Below are 20599 nucleotides of genomic sequence, written 5' to 3'. Positions count from 1 at the left end.
CTTTGCTCGATGATTAATGATGCATTTAGATTTAATGAGATGCAAAATTCAACAACAGCGTGAATGCATACAAAGCCAATGGAAAGATATGAACAGATGCGAACAGACGTGAACAGATAAAAAGTTGCTGCAGGCGCTGTGAATTGTCGCGAAGATGCTTACAACACTAGGAAGAGCATGACTCACCTCATTAATCTACAGTGGGAGAACAAAAGCGGAGAGCAGTGTCAGTCTAACAAGCTTATTGTAAATGGTAAAAATGTATCTGTACTGTGGCTCCACTACAGGAATTCTCTGGAAAGTGACTCATCCATCTATCCCATAAATTTTACACCTATTTCTGTTCAGTGTCACTACTGCAGCAGCTTTTCCCAGCATGCAATGTTGCAGCGACAGGAGCAGGTTGTCAGTGTGTGTCACACACATACTGTGGTCAAACACATTAAGAGCTTCCCTGACCTTCATGTGTTTGGGCTGGGGAAGGGAAGACAAGGAGGACGCAACACAACAACACAATAACACAACAACACAACAAGAACCCTGTTGGCTGTGTCAGAGTTGAACCCAGGTGTTTGTGCGGAGAGTCAGATGACGTCAAATCATTTACCACCTCAATTTTATGTCTTTTTTTTTTTGCCACTCTCACATTTTTCTTTCTAGCACTAAATCCGGCCAATACACCCTAAACTTTATAAAACATACTGCATGCTGGAAAATGATTTATTAAATATTAAAGGGGATGGGTGGAATACATTAATATACATGGATACATTAATCAAATCTGATCTAAACCTTAATCTAATGTCATTTTTGTAATTTTTTCTTTCTAAGGGACAGACGACCACCCATACTTCCGCTGAACGTTTTTCAAGTAAGACACCCCGTGCACTGTCAATCTTTTATCGTACAAGTTAACTGCAACAAGAAACCGATGCCCTTGTACCAGAGAGGTGCAAAAGTGCCACAAGCGACTTAAAGATCCCACTAATAAGCTGGTGAAAAGAGAGGGTGTTAAATTAGCCTGGGACGAGATAATATTTGGTTGCTCTGCTCCAAGGACAAGCCTGCCCTGTATTTGTAGTTAAGTGATGTTGCATTACAGAATTTGGGCATAAACATTTGGCCAATTATCAAATAAACCATTTACTGCAAAGACCTGTTGAGGACATTTTCTTTATGATGTGGCCAGTTAAAGCCGTTCAGATATTCTGTTTCATGTTGTTTTCAATGTGCGTGGTGCATAGTGACAGGCCTGGTGCCATCACTGACACATGCTGAATAAAAGATGTGTACTTTCATCCTTTTTGACGTTGAAAAGAAAAAAAAAGAAAGAAAAGAATGAAATCTAATTCACATAACAATTATACTGGGCTCCACAGTCCATGCTTCACTTCAGACATAGGTGCAGTCAATTTCAGGGTGAGTTACCAAAATGCAGAATACATTCATATGAGGACCCGCAATCAAAACTATCTCGTGAGGCGGGCGGCTAACCATGTTTGCAAACAATTTGTTGGAAAGACTGAAAGTTTGGGGCGAATAAACCGAAACTGAATCACTTCCTGAAAAGATACATTCATCTCAGTTCAGTTGAGCGAACGAGCAGGGAAACACGCACCCACTCATTGGGTGATTCAAGCCACTGATTCATTTTTAGGGATACACACACACACAGGGAGTGATTCACAATGAAGAAGCAGTGCATGTTCTGCAGATGACCTTACTACATAGTGAACACGAGTCCTTGATTGTCAGAGGCTTGAACTGTGAGAATCAGTTTGTCCAAGTTACAGCTCAGTGAACTACTGTAAGGTCAAGTACTGAATTGAATCTTTTCAATGAACTGACTCCAGTGATTCCAGACACTGAAAAGAGCTGCTTTGCAAATTCCTTAAATGAAAATTCAGCTGCATACCATGTGAGTATTAAAATCTGAACACTATGATTGTTGAAGATTGGTGCATCAGTGGTGAATTAGCTAGGCAATGCAAATGTGCAGCACAGTAACGTTGGATAATATGTTTCATTGGTCAAATAATTATAGTATTTCACCTTTAAAGAGTACCTGCACCTTGTCAGTGCAGGTACAATTCCTTAATTTCAAATTATTTAATATAACATGTCACATAACAATGGGATCTTTGCACAAGAATCCACAAATGACGGCCTTCTTCCTCTGTCTCGTCTGCAATCATGAAGCAAATCTTAATTTCCCTACAGACCAACATGAGGAAAGGTGGTGTCTTCTGAGTGCACCCGATGCCTGAGTACTCCCAAAACTCATTAACACCAAACTGCAGAATGCGAAAAGCCAACTAATCTTTCCTCACAGATTTCCATGTACGTGTTTACAGGGAGGGGCAGATCTTGCAGGTGACCCCTACATATGGTTGAGTTTTCTTTGGTAGCTACTTCTTCTTCTTCATTTAAAATCTGGCAATGCTGATGTAATAAGATTAGAGTTACAGCCACAATGTGGTGCATTTACTTTTTTCCTATTAGGAAGCACCTTTAGCGGGATTTAGGGATTAAACTTCACCTTTTAAGTGTTTGCACTTCTGCAACTTTTAAAGTTACATTAAGAGCTTTGATTTTAATGTCATAAATAGTTGAGGTCCCTAAATCCACAAATGAATTACATCTCTCTCATCTGATGTCAAAATGTCCCTGACTGTGAACATGAGGCTCATACAAATGGAATTTGTTGACCTGTGTTGATGAAACATTTACACAGGTCTGAAAAATCTTGAAAACTGCTTTCAAAATGAAAGATGTCAAACGTTCAGTATTTCCCCCGAAGGAAATGTGTGTCTTGTACGTGTTTGCATTTTTTTTCCTCTTTTTTTTGGCAGCGCAGTGGAGATATCGTTCGTTCGTATCGGAAGAACAAGAAGGGTGTTGAATTGACTGTGGCTGATGGGCAGATACTGTTTGGCTGCCGGGAAAACTCATATCTGAAGAGTTCATGCTGCTGTTTGAAGTGAGTCGCCTGCAGCTACGACACTGTGGGGTCGTCTAACTGCCACAGATCAAAGCAACACAGGGCAACACAGGAGCAGATCTTCACTCCAGTATCATGTCCTCCCTGGTTAAGAAATCAGCATTGAGGACTGAGAATCTGGGGACCATGGTAATGTTTTTTTTATTATTATTATTTTACATGGAATTTTTTTTTCCAACTTCCTGAAAGAAAATTCTGAAAAGTGCAGTGACTGCAATGCACCGAGGATAGTGCAAGGTTTTTGTCCAAATACTGAAAACACTGCCAGGAAACTTATTGTTCACCTCTGCACATCTAACAGAGGACAGAGATTTAAAACTGTCACTCAAAAGAAGACGACAATTTAGACTTGTCCGAAAGCTCTGTCAGGGTTATACATTTGTCTTTACACTGTGTTGCTCTGCACCATCTTCCCTTACTGTGACTCAGCACTTTTGTGGTGTCTGAACCATGCATCGTCAAATCCACATCCATCGTCATTCTCTGGTCAGGTGGCAGCCGGAAACCAACTCAAAACCAGCCGACAGAGCTGAGAGAAGAAAACAAAAACAAGCCGACAGATGTTGAGAATAAATGAAATAGTTTTCCAATCACGTGATGAATAGTGAAAATCACTCCCATCACATCCCATCTTCGCACTCTCTGTTTTCACCAGTGATATTCCTGCGAGAGTCCCAAAAAGATGTCAGGCTCAAGATCAAAGACTGGAATATGCTCATGCCGAGGAGAATGACAAAAATAGATTGTAATTAGCAGTTGTGTGATGTTTGAATTAAGGAAAGATGCAGAGGTGGAATGGGATATGAAAATGCCAAAAGGAAAATTCTGACAATCTGCAGTGTTTCTGCTTTAGTTGCCTAATAAACAGAGCACTGTCACCCTGAAAGATCTGATGAACTCAGTGCACTCAAGCTGCACAAAGACAAAGTTAGCACTTAGCTTGCTAACAGTGGAGCAATTAGCTACAAAAGAGTCCAACATTTATTCTTAGAAGTTAGTGGAAACCAAAATAGAGATAATAGATGGGCAAAACTGATACTTAGATTTGTCTTGATGCCTCATATGGCAATGTTAATGTTGTACAATGTAAGCCATATCAGTTTTGCTTTTATGTATGACCATGTATGGCCTTAACCTCTATGAATGCAACTTTAACTTTCAGTTTTGTTGCTTCTCCATCTACATTTTTCCAATTTTAAAATAGGACATCAGCGAGAGCGAAATTCCAACACAACTGTACCCTAAATCTCCATCTGATAAACGCATCAACCAAATTTGAGGCCTGAAATTAGCCCATTTTGAATTAGATAAAATTGCTGAACTAGATCTGCGATAGAACTAGAAGAGATTCACATAGCACTGGTCTTTCTGCAGGATGGCAAGACTCTAAGACCCAATGGCTTTACAACATAGCTTTAAAAAGATAATGAAGCACAAGCTGTGAAGAGACTCTCTTCTCTTCCATAACCATGTAACACTTTTGCTCAAGAATGACAGAGACCCTACAGTTAATGGATCCTATCGGCTAATGCAGGGGTGGGCAATTATTTTTTCCAGAGGGCCACACTGACTCCGATAAAGTGAGTGAAGGGCCACACGATTCGAAATCAAATTGAAACATCAAATATTTATTGCTGAATTATATATAATTATATATTAGCCTATATAACTACATATATTTGGTGGAAATGATTGCATTACAATAGGCTGACAGCCCACAATCAATGTAATCGCATTTTCAACTTTTATCCATCACAGATCACTGAAGAAACATGCTGTATTATGATATAAATATGGACTCAAGGCAGATTGTTTTATCAAAACTTACTGACCATAAATGACTGCACCAATTAATAATGTTCACAGACACCTGAATATTATAATTAAGCACTCAGATCCTTTTCAGTTCTGATTCAGTGAGACTGTTCTATTTGTATGTAGATAACCTTTTATTTATGAAGAAACACAATACTCCTTTGCTCCTGCCTAACAGCACCAACATGAAAAAAAAGACTGATTTGATTACAAGCGTAGCCATTGGTGGATGGAGGCTTCAGACGCACGTGGCTACAATCAGTCATATGGTCGATCACGTCAGAAAACCCAGCGATTTAATCACAGTTTGCTAAACCTTAGTGTTTGAGAAATAATAATTAGGTGCCGCGATGTTGCTTTATAACCGTCAGCAGTTATGATTCGGCTGACGGAGGGTTGTGAAACACCGGCCCGGTCCCACGGTCTAGGCTACCGCTGACAGGGTCGCGGTGGTCAGAAACTCCGCTGTGGAGAAAAGCTGCAGCAGAGCGGCTGCTCTCCCTCCTCCGTCGGAGCTCCGGTGTCCGATAGAGAAAGAGACTGAGCAGCCGTTCATCACTGGCTTCTACCTGGAGGAGGTTACTTTCTGTCTGCGATGTGCAAGCTCCTGTTCTAACAGGGCTGTCACTGTTTCAAACAGCTGATTAGTGCGCATCAACGTAATAAAAGCAATCGGGTCATAATAGCAGTTCGGCTCGCACTTCGGCTCGCGGGCCGGATTGAGACAGCATGCGGGCCGGGTCTGGCCCGCGGGCCGTAAAATGCCCATGTATGGGCTAATGCCACTAGTTTTATGAAGGCACATTACTCATTTTCTAACATTCGCAGGTTCTTCAATGTCCACACTCTTTGCTGGTCCCTGAGGCAGTCATCTCATCTCATTAGATGACTGCAAAGGCCTTTGACCAAACTGAGTAGGAGTTTTTCTTTGAGCTCCTTCAGAAATTGGGTCTCAGTAGGTGGTTTCACATGGACAGTTTTAAACGGTTTCAAATAGGTTTGGTTTAAATTAATCTTTTTGTAACCCATGTATACGCTCAAGTTGAAATCTTCAAAGTAAACTGAAACTGGTTGAGTGTTTACATGCGCAGACGAAACAAATGTTTTGAATGTGCGTGCAGCCGTGAGTGTTTGCGTTACTTTGGGTACAACAATATTGATTACGGAAGTGCTACAGCTGAGCAATACTACAACTTATTTAATTCCTCATAACCTCAAAGCATTAAGTCCATCAGGGCCCTGACGAGTTTACAGCAGTTTGCTGTGATTGAAATCAACATAAATACACTCAAACGACATCCAGATGTACCCTCAACAAAGTCTAAGTTAGGTGTGATTGACAATTCAAAAGAAGAATAACGTGGAAGATCAGATGTTTCCAAACTGCAACAGCACTTATGTCTGGGTAAATAGGATATATTTGTATGGGTGGGTGGATATGGGTGTCAGAAGATTGGCATGAATAGCAGTTCTACCTTCATGCAGGTTTCAGATTTTCATTGATGTGTTGTGTAGAGTGATCACTGCATGTCAAGCCCTTCCTCACTATAATGCTCAAGAGTAAAATACTACAGAAACTGCCTAACAAGCTGTCATCAGAGAGTCTCAGCAGCAAATTACCCCTCTGGTGCTGCAAAGAGCTCTCTGCTCAGTCATTTAGTGACAGATCAGGTGCCAGAACGGGAAGAACTCCTGCTGTTTGAGTAGCTTTCATTCACGAGGCTCCTCCACATCAGCTAACTTTGGTGACAAGGAGTCGGATTATGGCTGATCTTGAATTCCCTTTTCTGCACATGTCAGATCTTTGCTTTTACATCTGGTTCCCATGTGTGTCTATTTGGGGAGACTAATCTTTAAGACCTGATTACAAAACATAGGAAAAAAAGACTGTTATTTAAAATACAATAGAGTTTTAATGGCCATAAAGACCACCTCTGAAGTCCAGCATCTATTTTGTGAATGTTAACTCCACTTTGCTTTTTGGTTGAACACGCCCATAACCTGATATATTTGGTTGATGTTTTTAGCTGCGATACTTACTGAGATAATGGCCGCTAACGTCTCTATAGCTCCAGTGCTCAGTGTGATGTAGGGGAGCAGGTTCTCAGCAAAGCCCGCTTCCCTGAGGATCCCGTTGGTGTAGTACCAGATCTGCAAGAAAAAAAGCAAAACAAAATTTCACTCGTCTTTTATGTTGGACAATTAGATACACAGTATATAGGCTTCATTGCAGACATTTAGGCCATCTTGCCAGCTTTAGGGCTTGTATGCATTTGAATACTTTTGTAAAATGCAGGTTGAAAACTGCTGAACCTAAACTTTTATTATCTACTAATAAGTTGAGATCAAACATGAAAAACTTTCTTGGGAAAGATCAATACACAGGGGGAGGGATGGTCTTGCCTTTCGATTCTTATCACTCGCATCATCTTGGCTTTATAAAATATTCACCTATTTAATTCTTTGAAAATGTGAGGACGTAGTGTCTCTTTTTCTCCTTCAGATCAGCGTTAGCTATTCCTACCCTAACAAAAAGATAGAAACTCATTGAAACTGTAGAAGGCCATAGGCAATGAGACGCATCTACAATTACCTTTACCTTTACCTTACCTTTACCTCTTTTGCTTATCTTCTGCAAGAAAGAAATAATCTTTCCAATTCTTAATTTCACACCTGCCTCCAGATCAGTTCTTTATATTATAAGTATGGTTTTCCTCAGTTTCCTTCTTCACTGAGCAATACCACATGCTGTGTTCTAAGTTGTGTGAGAACGGGTTTCTCCTTTATCTTTCTGAAGAGAGGCTTTCTAAGATGGATCCTAAGGTGAGTCTCCTATAGGTGAGGTTTAAACTCCACAGGGAATACCTGTCCACTGCTGAATGAGTACTGGAAAGATATTTTTAAATCTCTCTCAGAGGAACATCTGAACCACTTCTACCTCACTGCACTGCTTGGTGTAGCAGGTGATGAACAGGACCTTCCCATACATAAGTGCTGTAGCATTTGATAAGTGAACAACCAGATGGTTGATGTTCTTTAATCAAGATTTGAAACCTGGCAGCCTTTCATAATGTGAAAAACCTCAAGTGAAGAGTCACGACTTGACAAACTGTCTGGATGCAACACATGCTGAACATATGGAGCTCACTGGCTTGCCGACTTCTCTGCACTGTTTTCTTCTCTCAACCTATCGTGTGCACCATTCTGTTCAATGGTCACAAAACACGAAGCACAAAACCTTGGTGCTATTGTAGGAAATAACAATGAGCTGAAACGGTGAATATTTCTCACTTAAGACTAAAACTAGATATTTGCAAGAATCATTTGACTGATTATTGGTGATGGGGGAGAGAATAGTCCACGTCAGTCATAATGAAGAGCTCCAGAGTGATCTAAATTACATTCCTATATGTTTATATGTAAATGAAGACAAGTTCATACCTATGATAATCTAAATGAGCTTTGTGAATTCTAGGCTTCTTGCATATTACTGATAAGTCCATCATCCTATCAATTTCGATCATGGAAATTTAAGCACATATTATTTATGATATTCACCCGACGCATAAATTTAGAGATGAGCTGACATCCATTTGCATGTCCAGCCTAGTACTGCAGGGTGAATATCCAGTGTAGTTTTACCACTTTAAATAATTTTCGTTTCAAAAAAGACCTGATTGTTTCCTCTTTGACAGTATATTCTCTAACAGGATGTTTGACCTGCTGCCTTTTCCAATAGGACAGGAGGTCAACTTTCTGCTCTACAGAGGCGTCAGTATAAAGCAGTGCCCGTCTTGAAGGGATAGTCCAGCTTTTCATAAAAGGTCTCTGCTCCCCCCACTGAGAAATACCAGCGCATCGTGCTGCACCGAGACGCAGGCAGTAAACGGCTGTCAATGAGGGACAATTAATCAGCCTATTTTTTCGCCGCCTACGAGAAGTCCCGTCTCAAAATAATACACCAGTTCAAGAGTATGATATAAAGTAAAAAATTACAGTACAACACATCAGCTGGTTTATCAGGAACTAACCAACTCACTCAGTATTCCTGCACACAGTCAGGCTCCATGATGCGCTGTATCAGTGATACAGCGTGTCACGGTGCACTAAGTACCAATATTATTTATAATAGTATTTTTGGCCCCTATAGACCAGAAACAGTGGGATCACTCTAAGAGGATGGAGGATGGTTAAACATCTTGTTCTGTCCACAACATACACAGGACAGAGTGACTCACAGTGACCTCCCGATGCCCACAGGGTCTTATACACCTGTGTGTGCACAAGCCCAGAGGGACACTGTTTGCAATTTGCTGCCACACCTGGTCCACTGACGTGCAGGGCTGTGACAGTGACGATGACTGTGATAGGACAGCACACCCCAGCGGATAAGCCGTTAACTGTATTATGTGTCAAACCGCCACACAAACAGTAGCTGATGATTTTTAAAAGTATGCTGGAAATACATAATCACCCATTAACTTTATCTATTGTGTTAAGATAACAATATGTCAGTGCTGTTTTCAACTAGGTTTATTTCCCCCAATTTGTCCAAAACTATCTAATAATGCAGCTTTAAGTAGTATACTGCACTGTTTCCCTCAGATAACACTTCTTAATATTGAACTGAGCAGGTTCTGCATGGTCTGGTCTGGTGTCTGATAGTTTTGGGTCAGTTTTAATTTCCATAGATTAGTCTCATGCAAGTCAGGCCGTTTCACAAAAATTGACTAATTTTAAGCCAAATCCATTATAAACTTTACCCCCAGGCGGACTCCTAATATTTAAGAGCAAGTTACCATGGTAATGATCAATAACACCTGCACTGAGCAACAGTACCCGACAACAAAGCACAGGAAAACATGGCTTATAATTTGTGGGTTTTCTGACGATGGAAAGAGTTTATAGAGAGATTGCAACATGTTCTTTGTTTATTCTCACCTAATTAGAATTGTTATTGCTGAACTGCTGTATGTGGCTTGTATTGTTTTGATTAGACTATCAATACGGTAAACATCTTGATTAATCCAAATCCACTGTATAGCAGAAAGTAGACTACTTTGTCTGAGGCATCGAAATTCATCCATTGCACAAAGTCAATATTTGTGAAAGTGGCTCCCAGCAGCACAAAGACTCTCTGTCTTGTTTGAGTCTCTTGAGGAGGAGAGAAAATACTCTTCTGTCACTGCTCTGTCCACCAGGGCTCAAAACTAATTGACTGGGTAGAAGTGTGACTGCAGGTGTGACAGAGCATCTTCATCATCTGTAGCTGATATTGACAATGTCTGCACTAAAAGTAAATACTGATATAATTCAATATTGCCCCTCGTGTTTATTTTCTAATCTAAAAACACCAAATGTATTCCTGACTTTAGTTTAAATTAAGTGTCCAAAATCAGACAAAGGTTAGATGAGAGCTGCAGCTTACAGCGTTGAGGCCACAGAGCTGATAGCAGGCCATGGTGATGATGATGGTGATGAGCTGCCAGCGAACAGCTGGATTCTTCAGCAGCTGTAACACGGAGATGGTGTGTAGGTTGTCCTGAGCCCGAGCCTCTGCATGGACCTCCTCCAGCTCCTCGGACACGTCCTTCTTCCCCAAAAACCTCTGGAAAGCTGAGACACAGACAGACACGCACCAACACTGGGTTAGAAAAATATATCTACAAGCCTACTCTCAGTGGGATCAGCTGGGAGGACTGAAACAATAATTCAGGTCCTCATGCACACCAATCTGAACTAGTACAACTGCTAATGAGCAGCATTTACATGACATTTTGAATTATTGAAATTATTGAATTATTGAAACTGACTTTACAAATGTTTAATGTGTAAATGTATTCAACACATCTGTTGGGCTTCAAGAACACAGCAACATGTGTGGCTGAGAACAATTAATGTGTTTGTTAACAAGACAATTCCACAGCTACAGTAGTCACGACCGGTAACAGGCAATGCTCAGCTCCTGTCTTGTTCTCAGTGTAAACGGCTCCTTTGGGAAGCAACATTCATCAACACAATATTACTCAGCCTTGTCTGTCTGACACCCACTTTGATTTAAGGAGGTTAAATGTTCCATTACACTGTTGTCACTTTGGCTTAATGCAGACAAACCTTGAATCATTGTATTGGCCACAAACAAGTGCAAATCTATTCCATAGCATCTATTTTTATGTGATTTACTTTATATTTTGACAGTGCCCTGCAGTTGTTGTGTTATCCCACTGGTAATGTCAGATACACTGACCTTGTCATAGGACTGACTAATGTTGTCTTCTTCTCTCAGTCCCAAGGTCTAACAAAGCTTTAAATAAGAAATACACACACAGTTTAGATGTGTGTGTACAGCTAACTACGCTTTTGGCAGTTATCTGCCGTCTAGCCAGCTGAACGTTGTTTGAACTTGGACCACTTGAATGTGATGCACCAGAGGGAATAAGTGGGTGTAAAGACATTTCTTTCTTCACTTTAATCCCTTATCCTGTAAAGTTGAATCCCTGGTGTTATGGGAAGTCAAAGTGGGTACAGGTTAAGGACACAACCCCGAAAAGCAAATCTCTTCACACCAGGAACAAGACAGGAAGTGCTAAAAAAAAAAAAAACAGGCCATTATGTGGGTGTTGGATGGCGCACACACTTTGGACTGTTACCATAGACAGAGCTGGAATATCAAAGCCTGGACCATGGTCTCAAGGGTTGCACGGTGCAACATTTGTATGGCATGAAGATTGTGTGTGTGGGAGGGTGTGTGTGTGTGTGTACACGTGTTTAGCGAGTGGGTACAACAACAAGCTGTGAACAGAATGTGAATGGTGCCTCTACTATAACACCATCAACATAAAAAAAAAAATCCTCGTCCACAGGGGTTACAATGTTGTTTTTCTACAGAATGGACAAACCAAACACTGGTTCCACTTAAATTTACATCACCCAAAGGGTCACGATACATTCTCCATAGGCTTAGAAAAGGGAGCGTGATCCAAGTAGTCTACAGTACCACTACTAAATACACATACTCTGATTTTTGAGAGTAAAATAGCATAAATTGTGACACACATACCTCTGATAAGCAAACAGAAGTCCCATGTTATCCTAGCAAGGAAAACATGCTTTGGACGAGTAATGACACCATCAAGTCATCAGTTAACAATATATTCTGCCAGCTACAGTTTGTATAATGTTTTGTAAATCAAAGGTAAAGCTTGATTTTATGTGACCCCAACGTTAAAGGGACAACGAGGAGTTTTGGAAAAGCGAAGCGTTTTCACACTACATTTTTGAGCCTCCCCGCGCACCGTGAAATTCTTTGACCGGCGCAAGACGGACTCATGTTTTCATTCATCAAGAATTAAAGTCAGAGGTTCGAAGACGATCACATACCGTTGTAGTTCCGACCATAAACGGCGATTCGGCTGCGTTATTCTCATGACTCGCCACGAAACCGAAAGTAAAGAAACACTGGTCAGCTCGACCAGCATTTCCGCCACCACTAATAATAACAAAATAACGATAGAGACAAAACGATGTATTTATCGAAAATGGGCCCATTAACAAGTGTGGGTAGCAGAGATTCATCCACATTAACGTGAGACTTTTTTATAACCAAATAGAAACTCCTCGTTGTCCCTTTAACTGAGAATATAATCTTCCTTTGAATAACATATCTACATATTGGCTTGAGCATCTTTAACCTAACTACTACAGTACTACTACTACTACTACTACTCTATCTTACCTCTAGGTGATTAGTCTGTAGATTTGCACACCTAAATGACTAATTTCCCACCCCCCCTGCTGTCTAAAAACATGGAAACCCACTTGAATCCACATTCATACTGAGGCTGTCAATGTCAGCAGCGTGACCTGACATAGATTTGTTTGTGAGAACATGGTGGGCTGTGCAACAGCGACTTTTTCTGTTTGATTTTCCCTGCTGGAGGACTGAGGCTCTTTTCTGTGTCGCTGTGGTGGCCTGAGCTCTTGCAGTGCCACAAGGTGCAGAGATGCAGCACAACAAAGAAGCTTTAAAAAGGAATATAAAGCTTGATCCTACAACATGAATGTGGGAGTTAATTCTTCTTAATTCTGATTAAAACGGGCGTGAAAAGGTCAAAGCTTGAAGACTCTCTGAAAGAGACTGACTAAAACACTAATATGGAGATATTTTAGCTTAATTTCAAAGGATAATGCTGGCATTAGTCTTCAGATCAAAACAAAGACTTTCCCCTGGTTTCCAATGAAGATTTAAATGTACGTCTTTGATCACAAATGTAAATACGTAATTCGGGGTTCGTAATATCCATCTGGCCAGTGTAGTTTTGATGAATGTTACCACTGCAAAATTAACTACTGCATTTGTTGTTAGGGACCACTTTAAGCAGGGAACTAATTTAGGTGCTTTTCAAGCATTTAAGCATGTTCATTGTTATTGTGGTTGTTGGTTTTTGTCTTTCCAGTCACCAAAATATTGTACATCACCAGCCTTATTTCAGCTGGGCTGGTAGGTCCAGTCATTAAATGTAAAAATGTAAAAAAAAAAATAAAAAAAATGTAAAAATAATATCATATAGTATAGTACTGGGAGGGTGTTGTGATGGGGTAAAAAATTGGAGACAGAAAAACAAATGTCAAGAAAAAGAAAGCACTGCCAAAAAAGTAATAAGACTGGTGGATTTAATCCCACGCTCCTACTCTAAGTCTAAGGCCAGTAACCTTGACACTGCGCCTTCAGCCATTCTGACACCTACAAATATAGAGAGAAAAGAAAAGAGGCGAGCACATGGTGTAATGCATGATGACTTATGATTGGATTTGTGAGCTGAGGAGATGAGACTCCATGGCACTTTCTTAGTTATAGTTCTGGTCTCAGCAGGGGAGAAAGTAAATGTGTGCTGCTTTATATTCATTGGTAGTGAAAAGGGAGAAGAACTCAGAAATCCTGGATGCTGTGAAGGCAACGCTAAAATTAATAGCAGTTTTGCAATCAAACTGACAGCCTTTAGTACACAAACTCATTTCATCTGCGACCTCTGTGACCTTTAAGTGGAAGGCACGACTGCTGCACATATTCGACATGACATGAGACAAGTTGGGGTGCAAGAGAACATGCTGTTCCTGTCTGACACTTTGTGATGATGATGATGATTGGACACTGCAGTGCCACCTCTCTAGATTTTTTTTTGTGGCAACAATTCCCCAGACCACAGCGTTGTAACACAAGACAGCAAAATAGATCTACAGCGCTGTTGGGACCTGTGCCAGTAAAATGTCGTAGGGAAGATGTGAGGGGAGTTTAGGCAGGATGTCCTTTGAGCGACCTCTCATCTCATCCTCAAGGAGTTCTTCACACGGCCAGTCACTGTGAGCACTTGTCTAACACTGGCATAAAGTATGAAGTAAGTGCATGTTCCCAAACTCTTTTACCATGTTGACGTTTGTCCTGCGTCAATTCTACTTGTTTGTTTCATAAAAATGTGTGTACTTGCTTGCTTTTCTTTCTGTCATTCGGTTAAAAAGGTAGACGGATGAAAAAACATTTTCTTCTTGGCATCTCGTTCGCTTAACAGACTCAAGGTTGGAACTATTATTTGGCGAGGGCAGTTACAAACAAAGACAGATGGCAAAAAACAGAAAGTCAGCTAAAAATAGGTGTTCCATCAAGAGAAGCACAAACACCGTCCTTAAATTTCAACACCTCTAACAATTAAAATTGACAACTAACTGCAATGAATACATTTAAAGAGATGCCATTAGAGACCTTCATCTTCAACGGCATTAATCAGCAACAAAGTTTGTAAAACTCTGTCCTACAGGCAACAACAACTGAAGGTCTGAGTCACTCTATAAAAATGCTGATTTGTTCACATTCACAGTACCATGACTTCAGTTAAGCACCTTGTGTGTGTTACATTCACAGTTGAACTCCACAATACGTGTAAAGGCCTTTGCACACTGAGTTTTTTTAGTATGTGTTTTTTTAATCCGTCACCTGACAAAAAATTGTTACGCACAGACCCCTTGCATACTGAGTCCGATGCGTTTTTATATTCTGTTTCAATCTTCAGACAGGGAGACAAAAGTCGTCACGCAGTGAGGATGATTTTGTGGTCCTCTAACTTGTCGAGAAATAAAAAGACGCCAAGAGCGAGGGGACCTGCTTGTAAATGAGCTGTGGAATTACAGTATCATGATCACTTCAACAGTTTATTTTAGGATGTCAGTGGTCCAGTTTGATTATTAGCTCTACTGGAGCCACACACATTAAAAAGAAGACGACCAATTTCCATGATCCTGAACAGCAGCCGGCACACACGCACACGCACACACACACACACAGGCAGCTCAGCGGGATCTAACAGCCTCGAAACACTGATGTGAGTGGTCAGAAAGCATTTTCACAAATGCAAAAAATGCAGAAAATCGAACTCTCACCTTTAATGATGGACAAAAGTTTCGGAATCGGTGTATAAACATGATCAACACATGTCGACATGCTGCTGTTCAACGTGTGGCAATTTCGGATGAAAAAAATTTGTACCTTGAGAATACTTTCAGAAACCGTTGAACTCCACAATAGAAATAAAATTCCTATCAGAGATCAGCGTACAATGATTCTTCAAAACTGAAACACACTGTATTTTTCCACTGACAGCATGTTAAACCAGTTCATAGGCACAGAGCCCACTGAGACACTCTGGATTGAAGAAATGTTGCAAAGTCTTCTAAAGTATGTGTCACACACAAGTTAAGAGCTGATAGAGAACTGTGGTGACTGACTTGGCTATGTGAGATTAGTTGGTTAGGACATTAAGCCCCCATTTACACTTATTATAACATGTACAGTATATGTGGATACTGACATTTTATCCATGAGCCTTTGGATTTAAATTGATAAAGTTCACGTTATTTGGGATTAGGTAGAGTTTGTGGACCTTTAACTGGAGTGTGGCTCTTTCCACCCAACTCGTTGGACAGTGTATCGGAGAACATCAGAGTACAGTGCATATTCATGATTTGGATCTATCAACACTGCTGAGTGGCTGGTGAAACTTTACAATTTCCATGTAAGATTAATAATGATATCCAAAACTCAGTCACATGTTGATGACACAACACAACATAGATGGGATATAACTGTTAATTATTAAATGCATTTAAATATTTTAGAACTGAAAGTTTAAAATGTCATCATGTGAAAAATAAACATGCCACATGCAGTTACTGTAGATGTACATGCTCAGGATATCATGCCAGATTAACATATTTCAGGATTTCTGAGGCATCATAGTATTTTAAAGCCACTCAGAGCTCCTGTATGTGTTTTTAAAACAGATACAAAGGCTCTTCCGTAAGGAATTTACTGCTTCTACTGTACATTTCCTGCCTTGTACTGGAGAGAAATGTCCCTCCAGCAATTAAGTTGTACCTCATGAATTCTTACTGGTGTGTGTTATGCTGAAATCTGATTTAAAGAGGACACCTGTGAGCATAATGTATTATTCTTCTTGTAGTTTGTTCCTATCAAATATTTTTAATAGGTTATTATCTTCAAAATGAATCAGACAGGACAACAGACTCCATTAAGCTATTACAACGTGATACATACTGTACCATATGTAGTGGTTTCAAATTTATAATCAGACCCTGATTGTTTTCTCTCTGTTAACGCAGTCTGACTGTTGACAAGCCCTTCTACTACAGTATATTGCACATTACATGTGTTCTGGAGGCATCACTTTTAGTGAAAGTAAAAAGTTTTTCAAACTGATATGTCCAGGATTTCTGCTAAAATCGATGTTGCTGAAGAATGAATAGCCAATCAAAAGTTGCCTGACGGTGGGGCCTTGTTGAACTTCTAGCTCAGAAACAAACAGGATGTTTTATTCTACATAGAACACAAGAACTAATCCTTCGGAGAGAACCCATCTATAATGTATGGACATAGACATCAAAGAGCCCCAGACACCCCAGAGAAAATCTGATCAAAGTCATTTCTGACATCACATTTTTCTACATGCTTCGTTAACACATGCACTTTGAGCTATGCCTCTACCCCATGCTGTTTTATGCCTTTGCTTTTTAACATTTGACTAGATCACGCTATAGTTTTTCGTATACAGTCTCTGAAACTTTAAAAAACTAATGAGAATGCATATACGGTACATTATTTGAGAGTTTAAAGCACAGGTCTATATCAATTCACATTTTTCCTATAAACTGTCGCAAAAAGTCGCTAAAACAAGGTATGAGTCATAATTATGTAACTGCATTGACAAAGGACATATATGTACATAAAATATATGTACATCTATACATCTGCTGAGGAATCATAGAATAAAAGATGCTTCAGACCTTTCCCAATAATTATCAAGTGTTAAAGGTTTTTTCACCAAGTCATCGAGTGACGAGTGTATATTAGCATTCATTACTGAATTGGTTCATTCATAGTATGCAGTCATCTTTAATCGAGCCATTTGTCAAATGCAAATAAAAGCACATATAGATGGCAAAAAAGTAGGCTATTCAAAAGAAAAGTATTCAAAAGTAAAGCTTTTGAATATTTAGTATGATTGAGTGTAGAATATGAATCTTTATCAATAAGTACACCAACCTAACAACACAGGTTGTTTTTTTTAGCCCCTGTGATACGACCTTATGTTGACATAATATCTTGCACAAAACAGTTTGAATGAGTAAAACTTCCTAAAAAACTTCAGTGTTTTAGGACGGATTTGAAAAAGTAGCAGCTGTACCCGTAAAGAGTTTTGCACATTGAAGTTCAGTTGTGAAACTGGAGGCAAGGACATCAAATATCTTCTGTAAAAGCCATAAATCTCCACAATGGGCAAGCCATGGAGCGTGAGTGGAGTCTCTGGATTTGATAAACACTTCTATCAATGCAGTGTGGATATAATATGGTATTTTGTGCAAAATGGCACAGCAACACTCTTATCACTGTGGAATCATTTTATCAAACTCCAGACGTGTGTGGATGTGAGTGGAAAATGTAACAAGCACAAATTTGACACATCAGAGCTAAGTGTGGCAGTTGCAGACTATATATGTCAGTGAAACTCAGTGTTATGTTTCTTACCTTTTTCTGCTTCAGCCTCATTCCTCTTCTCCATCAGCAGGTAGCGAGGACTCTCGGGGAGGAAGGGCAGCACACAGAGCTGAAGTAATGCAGGCACCGCCAGGAAGGTAAACAGGAAGTTCCACCTGGACTCCTGACGTCAAAACATCAACAAAAGAACTAGATCAAAGCCTCAGACAGAGAGAAGTTAAGAGACCAATCTATTTTACAGCTGTTGTATAACGCTTCATCATGTTCCAGCAGTGACACGATTATTATTTAAATACAATAAACAGACTATAAGCTTATGGAAATGTTTATGATATGAAAACCCATTATAAGGCCCATGGTCTTCATGGTATACATTTCTTCATGCATATATCTCCTTGAGCAAAATAAGTTCAAGTTAAATGCAGGCTGGCTGTTTGTGATAATTGGTTATCAGACAATGTTGCCAATTAAAAAAGCAAATTACAAATTTTGGACTAGTTGAGCAATTAAAAAAAAGGGGGAAAACAATCCAGCCTAACAGATGAATAACAATAGGACTGTAAATGTGTTGTGATTTTAGATTTTTGGCTCCTTCCTTATAATTAATGAACAATTCTTGTTAGATAGTTAAAAAATGTAGATTAATTTAAAGTACGTTTACATTAATATGTATCTAAAAATCTATCAAAGATTGGTAGATTAAGGGAAGCTGTTTTAAATATGGCCCTTTCTATAGACACCTTTTAAAAACATAGCTGACAACAGCAAAGAGTGAAGTTTAAATAACTTTGGATTTTAAATCATCATTCCTGGAAAATACAGCTGCTACTCAACGTCTGGCCTCATTCAAAACAAACATTTCAGCCATTACAGTTTGGCATTCACTATGTATGCTATATACACACAATACTTTATAATCATCCACTCAGGTCCAACCCAGCTTTTTCTTGAATATACTGATTGACAGTCAACAGCAACAACAACAACAACTTTGAATACCAAACGGTGGACCCATTTCCCCCAGGAAATAAACAGGGACGCAAGACAAATTTCAGAGTGATCTGATAATAAAGTATAATCTAATCTAATCTAATCTAATCTAAAACTGTTGAAATTGATTATGTTTTCTCACCTAGACAGATATCAAAATTGACACTCATAAGCAAGATGCATGATCCCCTGTGGTATTAATGTGAGAGGAGTTACCACCCTATCTGCTGTTGATCAATCAGCCCTTAGACTTTTTTTTTACCTTTACTTTTTTACCAAAGTCCCTGTTATATCACATCCAAAGAGTAATGCACATCTTAATATACAATCCAATACCTGCATTGAGGACAGAGAAAAAAAAATTCTTTTGAAAGTTTGGGTTGATTGAAAAGTTTCATGTCTAGGAGATTTTATGTCAACATCTATGGATTTTGAAAGCAGCATAAACATTACCCCAATAATCTGATTTAAATTGTCATAATTACAAGTGTATTTTGTACAGGACATGAAACCTGTTCAATTATTTATCCCAACTCAAATTTGAAGCCCTTAGAGATAGAGAAGATATAGGCCATGGATCTGGGGTGCACGTCGTTTACAGATGGAGATTGGGATGAATATCAAATACCTTCAATGCTCTCGGCATCTGGGAATGCTCTCTGGTACAACTCTACTGGGGGAAAGTCCACAAATATACATATAGCTACAGTATTTGCAGTTGTGATCTTTTGAAGGATAATTTAGATTTCAGTCCTTGTGGCAGACTGTTGCACCAGACCAGAGTAATGGACTGGAAGACAGGAAAAAGAGAAACATCATTTTATGAATGGATTTCTCAGCTGGGCATGTTCAGCTCCATTAAGAACATTTAAGCTATAATATGGGCTGGATCAGTACGAGATATCTTTAGCATATCACTTCACTGTAATGGATTGATTGCAAAACATTTCTTGGATGTACTGAAAGAAGAAATCGGGCAAACGTGACAATCTCTCTCGGCTTGTTATTAAAGATGAGAGCAGTGGGAGGATCAGTAAAGGCCACTGACCTGACATCACACAGTCATTGTTAATGGTGTGTGACACACAGTTACACACGTTAACACAAAGACCCAGAAAAATCCTAATGGTTAAATAGGGAAAACATACAGGATCTCTAATTAGATACTTATATCTATTATTATTCCATCTCATTTTACATGCTATTAACATGTTTTATGTTCAGATGAAGGCTTTCCATGTGCTTGTAATTTTCTTCATAGACCGTGAAGACTGAACCAAAATCAAACAGTCTGGACAACACACAACTTCTGAGGCTGTTCTTTTCTAGCAGTTGTGGTGTTCTGCTGTTCAACTGAGGCTGAAATCCAATAACTACATTTAAAAGTGTACTCCTCTGGCTCCCTGACGGACCTCGTTTGCTGCCGTATCATTTTCATTATCGGCACAAAATGAATCTTGGGATAGGTTGAGCCATGAAGGATTCACTTGTTGGAGCTTTTGTTGCCCAGGAAAATAATAAGTCCTTTGAAATGGGACAAACTCTCACTGCTGTGGTGCCACCAAGCTTTAAACACAGCCTCTGAAAAGATGTGGGACTTCGATTAGGCTGCAACAGTTGTTCGATTCCAAGATGGCAAAGAAAAGACGTGGCATTCAATTGGCCAGGTCCCAACATCAGTTTCCATAACAACCAGGGTCAGAGCATGGAGTAGACTAGAGGATAAATTA

At 39.6% G+C, this 20599-nt stretch overlaps 1 protein-coding gene across 7 annotated transcripts in view; it reads right to left on the bottom strand.

The window, feature by feature from the left end:
- The window catches only part of slc2a9l2 (solute carrier family 2 member 9, like 2), a 117889-nt gene that overhangs the window by 48275 nt on the left and 49015 nt on the right, over positions 1-20599 (bottom strand). For all 7 annotated transcript variants that reach the window (XM_085776097.1, XM_085776100.1, XM_085776099.1 and 4 more), the window contains 3 exons: positions 17910-18042; positions 10245-10432; positions 6857-6967 (listed from right to left, as the gene is read on the bottom strand). In XM_085776097.1, the coding sequence (XP_085632223.1) occupies positions 6857-6967; positions 10245-10432; positions 17910-18042 (432 nt within the window). The remainder of the gene's footprint in view (positions 1-6856; positions 6968-10244; positions 10433-17909; positions 18043-20599) is intronic.

This window comes from Trachurus japonicus, chromosome 5 (assembly GCF_045865225.1).
Source record: "Trachurus japonicus isolate A0001 chromosome 5, Traja_1.0".
NCBI lineage: Eukaryota > Metazoa > Chordata > Actinopteri > Carangiformes > Carangidae > Trachurus > Trachurus japonicus.
Note: the sequence above shows the minus strand (reverse complement) of the source record. Positions and strands in the feature narration are given on the sequence as shown.